This window comes from Miscanthus floridulus, chromosome 18 (assembly GCF_019320115.1).
Source record: "Miscanthus floridulus cultivar M001 chromosome 18, ASM1932011v1, whole genome shotgun sequence".
NCBI classification, from domain to species: domain Eukaryota; kingdom Viridiplantae; phylum Streptophyta; class Magnoliopsida; order Poales; family Poaceae; genus Miscanthus; species Miscanthus floridulus.
The window spans coordinates 3,941,933-3,948,166 of NC_089597.1; the positions used below are offsets into that span (position 1 = coordinate 3,941,933).

The following is a 6,234-nucleotide window of genomic DNA, read 5'->3' on the forward strand; positions in this document are numbered from 1 at the left end:
GGCAAAGTCTCTCCAGTAGTGACGCACCCACTGATCACGGACATTGTTTAAAACAAACATATAAGGTTTAGATCTTCAAAGTCTCAATCAGTCTCATTCCTTTAGAAAAGTGTTCTTTGGCCCCCTCCAAGAAGTCCGCCTCTGTAATCCTCACCTTGCCGGTCGCTTCTCATCCAGTAAACCGGCCGCCGGCTCAAGCACACTGTCACGTTCCACCGTATAGGTCATGGCCAGTGAGATCCTCTCCTTCTCTGCATTCGTCACAACCCTGTGCACTGGGCTTTTGAATATCCCGTTGTTCATTACCTGTATCAAAATTTTGTAGTCAAGTTTAGCATAAAGAATTCAGGAAGTTGGATATACATCAGTTCCATTTATTTATTTATTTTTGGAATTTTAATCACCACAGAGATTCAGGACACACAATAGCTTGGATTCCCAGTTCCCTTCCTCAAAGGAGTCTCCCAGGTTAATCACCAGAGTATGAGGAATGGATGGAACATTGAACCACTTATTGTCTCTCTGAACCTGCAGTCCACCGACCTCAGGATCGACCAGGAGAACCGTTAGAAGAGGGGCGTCAGAGTGAGCCTTGATACTCAAGACGAGCTCCGGCCTTGGACAAGGAGGATAGTAGTTGAATCTGGCATAAGCTTGAGGACGACCACAAATCTGGTTGATGAAATCTTCTTCATCAAGCTCCAAGATCTTGGCCATCGCCCGCAAGATTTTTTCCATAATAGCCTTGGTTTTTGTTGCGTACTCGTGCAGAAGATCCCTGCAAAAAGGTCCTAGAACAGTTCAGGCAAAGACCATTTTGGCGCTATTGTCAGTAGTAGAGCTGACAAGTACTGTTTTTTGTTTCTTGGAGTATACTATACAAGACACATGAGTCATATGTAACATAAACGCTCACATTGCATTTTTTTTCATTTATTTTTCTTCGAAAACTTGTAAAACAAAAGCCAGAAAAGTGAAAAGGCTAAAACTGAAAAGGAGTGTAGGTGACCTGAAGGATTCAGGATGGTTGGGCCATTGATCAAGGTTTCTTTCGTCTTCAGGCTCCACCTTTAGCTGCAGATGATCGCTCCAGTCATGGATATGATCCTGAGCTATCACTGGATCACTGCCGTACCCTTCCAGCTGGAAGCGCGAGCCTTCCCTCAGGTTGCTGTATTTCTGCCTCTCCTGGAGCGGCTGGTTGAAAAACTCTCGTGATGCCTTCATCAGATCCTCCATTAGAGACGCATCTATGCCATGGATGGTAGCCTGCATGGCATGGCACAGAGATAGCCATTGCAAGCATGTGGAGGCAACGATGGAGCAAGGTTCGCACGATGATGCATGGGAACTGAGTAACTGACTACTGAGAGGGAGAAGAAGAAGAAGAAGAAGAAGAAGAAGAAGAAGAAGAAGAAGAAGAAGGGAATCAATCTCACAAGGAAAAGCCCCCAGGTCTGTAGCGCTGAGCGGAGCTTGGCAGCCTCATCGGCGGTCGACAGCTTGTCGAGGTCCACGATAGGGAGGGGATCAGGCATGTCAGCTGCGAGCATCAGGCTGCCAGGGCGGTCCTCCTCCCGTTGCACGAACCGGCTCGGCGGCTCCTCCACGAGGGCGGCCAGCTCTTTCACTGGAGTCGGCACCTTCCATGATTCACTAGCCATTGGTGCTTGTTTATGACTGCTACCACACACAAAGATGAGGAGCAGCTCTCTGAGCATATATTTATAGTGTTTCTGGCCAACTTCCATGATTCACTAAAGATAGACTTAATTTGTTAGCAATAAATGCACTGTGTATATGTATTTTATTATTTTTGCAAAAGAGTTTCTATGTTTCAGTTAACAGGTAGTTTTCTCTAAAATCTATCTATTTTTTGGCAGGCTTTGTTACATAGAGATAGATCAACTTCCCAAAGCCATAAATCGTGGAAACGCTAGTGATAAACCACAAGCAATCTGTTGTGGACACTATCTAGTTTGTTAGGCTAGAAACAAACTTTGTTACCTAGAGATATGCTTCAGTTTCCTTTGCTACTAAAGATAGACTTAATTTGTTAGCAATAAAGGCACTTTGTATATGTATTTTATTATTTTTGTAAAAGGGTTTCTATGTTTCAGTTAACAGGTAGTTTGCTCCAAAATCTATCTATTTTTTTGACAGGCTTTGTTAAATAGAGATAGATCGACTTCCCAAAGCCATAAATCCTGGAAACGCTAATGATAAACCACAAGCTATCTGTTGTGGACACTATCTAGTTTGTTAGGCTAGAAACAAACTTTGTTACCTAGAGATATGCTTCAGTTTTCTTTGCTAATAAAGATAGACTTAATTTGTTAGCAATAAATGCACTTTGTATATGTATTTTATTATTTTTGCAAAAGAGTTTCTATGTTTCAGTTGATAGGTACTTTGCTCTAAAATCTATCTATTTTTTGGTAGACTTTGTTACATGGAGACAGATCGACTTCCCAAAGCCATAAATCCTGGAAACGCAAGTGATAAACAACAAGCTATCTATTGTGGACATTATCTAGTTTGTTAGGCTAGAAAAAAACTTTGTTACGTAGAGGTATGCTTCAGTTTCCTTTGCTAATAAAGATAGACTTAATTTTTTAGCAATAAAAACACTTTGTATATGTATTTTATTATTTTTTAACCTGAGTTTCTATGTTTCTATTAACAGGTAGTTTGCTCCAAAATCTATCTATTTTCTGGCCAGCTTTGTTACACAGAGATAGATCGACTTCTCAAAGGCAAAAATTCTGGAAACGCTAGTGATAAACCACAAGCTATCTGTTGTCGACACTACCTAGTTTGTTAGGGTAGAAACAAACTTTGTTACCTAGAGATATGCTTCAGTTTCCTTTGCTAATAAAGATAGACTTAATTTGTTAGCAATATAAAGGCACTTTGTATATGTATTTTATTATTTTTGCGAAAAGGTTTCTATGTTTCAGTTAACAGGTAGTTTGCTCCAAAATCTATCTATTTTTTAGATGGCTTTGTTACATAGAGATAGATCGACTTCCAAAAGCCATAAATCCTGACAACGCTAGTGATAAACCATAAGCTATTTGTTGTGGACACTATCTAGTTTGTTAGGCTAGAAACCAACTTTGTTACCTAGAGATATGCTTCAATTTCTCCTTTGCTAATAAAGATAGACTTTGTTAGCAAGAAAGTCACTTTATATATTTTTATTATTTTTGCAGAAGAGGTTCTATTTTTCCGTTATTAACAGATAGTTTGCTCAAAATCTATCTAATTCTTTGGACTAAAAGTTGTTTTATTTTTTGTGCCTTGTTTGCTTGAGCCGTGTTTAATATATATTTGTGTGGCCATATCAGGTTTTGTCAGTGTGCGCAACCCCTGGAATAATCTTTATCCAAATGTTTCATACTGAGTTTGGGTTCAATTTGTTTAGTACCCGTATCTGAAAATAGGTTAATTGTGATGGTAATAGTAACATGCAATAGTGATGGGCATTTTTCCTGTCATTCTGGACTTGTTACTAATGATTTATCAAAGGTTGTCTGTCACATTTTGTACTCAATAGTGATTCATGGAAATTGACGTGCATCACTTTTACTAAAAGGATCCAATGGGAGTGCCCAAGAGGCGGGAGGGGTTGAATTGGTTATGCTGTATGGTGACTTAAATCCTACTTAGACTTGGGCTCATGTGTCGACAACAAAAAATAGAAATATATGCCAACTAATATTTTCTCAATAATGATGTAATTCCTGTAACAAAATAAGTTTTAGGCTATGTTTATATTGGACATGGCATCCTAAGTTTTTTCCTTGTTGCAACACAAGTGCATATTGGCTAGTATTGATAAATTTTCTATCTGCAGCTAATAAATTCTATCTCTAATAATGAAGTTTATGTCTGGCTAGCTTTTGTGATAACAATAAAAGGACAAGTTCTCTTCTTGCTAACAAATCTATCTTCAGCACATAAAGCATCTTTAGATGACGGAGTTTATTTCTAGCCTAACAAACTAGGTGGCTTGTTGCATGAAACTATCAGTCCATTTCCACAGTTTATGGCTTAGAAAGTTGATCTTTAGGGTAACAAAATTTGTTCTAGCCTAACAAACTAGATAGATTTTTTATGAATGATCAGTCTGTTTCCTAACGAACTAGATAGCTTGTTATATGAGACTATCAATCCAATTCCATGCTTTATGCCGTAGAACATAATTTTTTATAGGTAATAAAGTTTGTCTCTGGATTACAAGATTTGTTTCTACTTTAACATACTAGATAGCGTGTTGTATTAGACTATTAGCTCGTTTCTAGAGTTTATTGTTTTAAAAGTTGAACTTTAGATAATATAAAGCTTGCCTCGCCTTACCAACAAATTCTACCTTAACATACTAGATACTTGATGGCAAAGGGTTCGATCTAGTATATATCTTGAGCAAATAATAACAAGAAAACTACCTATAACAATATTTTTCCACATGACAAAGATGACGAATTGCAGTGAGCATATTTCCTACTAGATAGGCGTGTGGTGAAGAAGGGAGATGGTTGCTAGGAGATCACCGAGCCAACAATGAGAATGCAACATTGAACAACGGTCCTGCTATCTTGACTTGGGTGTAAAGTGATATTTTCCTATACCTCAAACTCATGTAGCTTTGCTATATTGGTTCGAATTTTTTCAAAGTGACCGATGGATACTCTGGTGGGGGTCACCAGAGTTCTTCGATGGGTTTGGAACCATATGTGTACCTCTCTGGAAACTCTAGCGCTAGCATCGGAGAGTTCATCAGAGAGTGGTTCAACGAGGGAGTTTTCTTTGAAAATCTTCGTGCTGAGGGCACCAAAAAAGTCTCGTGTGCTGCTGGATGAGAAGAGCACCCGACAATAGGCTACACCAACGACTATTCGAGTGTTTAAATCTAGTCGTTGAACTAGTCGTTCGGAAACCTCTGGTGGTCTTCTCTAGTGGTCACCAAAGTTTTTTCAGTGAGGATGAACTCTATTTTGAAAGTGAGTAACGGCTAGTTTTGTGTGTGCGATTATAAATAGGTGATGTATGCTTAGTCATTTCACATCTCTTGGACTCCTTGACTGATATTCACACACATTTGAGCTCAAGTTAAGACTCCACTCACATTTGCTTATTAGCTAAGATTGCATTTGGGTGAGATTGGAGAGTGAAAGGATCAAGATGCCCAAGAGGGGGGGGGTTGAATTGGGCTAATTCTAAATTTCTTTGCAATAATCAAATCCTACGGTTAGCCCAATTAACCCTTTGTGCCTAAAAAGTGTTTCTAATTGTTCTACCGTACAAAGGACTTGCAACCTATGTTCCAATCCAACTCTAGCATGACAATTTTAAGAAAGTAAATGACAAGAATTGAATTGCTCAAAGTAAATGCTCAAAGTAAAGAGAGGAGGAGGAACGCGGCGATGTTTTGCTGAGGTATCGGAGAGTCACCACTCCCCACTAGTCCTCGTTGGAGCACCCGCGCAAAGGTGTAGCTCACCCTTGATCCACGCAAGGATCAAGTGCTCTCTACGGGTTGATTCTTCGACACTCCATCGCGGTGAATCACCCACAACCGCTCACAACTTGAGTTGGGTCATCCACAAGCTCTCCAGATGATCACCAAGCTCTCAATCACCACCAAGCCGTCTAGGTGATGGCGATCACCAAGAGTAACAAGCACGAACTCTCACTTGACCACGACAAGCCTAATGAGAAGGGTGGATACACACTTTGCTACTCTTGATCTCACTAATGAGGGCTCTCTTTGGGATTCTCAAATCTCAATCACCTCACTAGGACCTTGCTCTTCTTGGCACTCTCTAAGGTGTTTCTCAGCTGTTGGAATGAGCAAAAGTACCCCCACACATGAGTGGAGGTGGTATTTATAACATGGACTGAAAAACGAACCGTTATGTGCCTCTGCGGGGTGACCGAACGCTTCGGTCAGTACACCCCGAACTCCAGTGTTTACAGTGTGATCGAACACGTCCGGTCGTGATTTTCCCTCTCTAGAACCTTACTAGAGTCGACCGGACGTAGGCTCTCAGCGTCTGGTCACTTCACCTCTCAGCGTCCGGTCGCACCAGATGATTTCACCTTGGTCAAATGAACTGACCAGACTCTGCGCCAGCATCCGGTCAACCCAGAACCAATATCTGGTCAGTATTTAACCCTCCATTCACTTCCAACTCTCGATCATATGTGAATGAAGTTTGCTCCATTGGA

The 6,234-nt window shown here is 40.4% G+C and overlaps 1 protein-coding gene across 1 annotated transcript; it reads right to left on the bottom strand.

Moving 5' to 3' along the window:
- Nucleotides 1-150: 150 nt before the first annotated feature.
- On the bottom strand, nucleotides 151-1,664 carry LOC136519405 (jasmonate-induced oxygenase 4-like). The gene is made up of 4 exons (XM_066512811.1): nucleotides 1,440-1,664; nucleotides 1,010-1,269; nucleotides 453-778; nucleotides 151-308 (listed from the first exon to the last, which is right to left on the bottom strand). The coding sequence occupies exons 1-4, from the start codon at nucleotides 1,662-1,664 to the stop codon at nucleotides 151-153; spliced, it is 969 nt and encodes a 322-aa protein (XP_066368908.1).
- Between the last annotated feature and the right edge of the window lie 4,570 nt (nucleotides 1,665-6,234).

What these genes read in the sequence shown, in the direction of transcription:
- LOC136519405 (XM_066512811.1), bottom strand. Translation starts at nt 1,664, where the DNA reads ATGGCTAGTGAATCATGGAAGGTGCCGACTCCAGTGAAAGAGCTGGCC. An exon ending in AACCATCCTGAATCCTTCAG is followed by an intron (nt 779 to 1,009) that starts GTCACCTACACT and finishes ACCTTTTTGCAG; the next exon opens with GGATCTTCTGCACGAGTACG. An exon ending in TAACCTGGGAGACTCCTTTG is followed by an intron (nt 309 to 452) that starts AGGAAGGGAACT and finishes AAATTTTGATAC; the next exon opens with AGGTAATGAACAACGGGATA.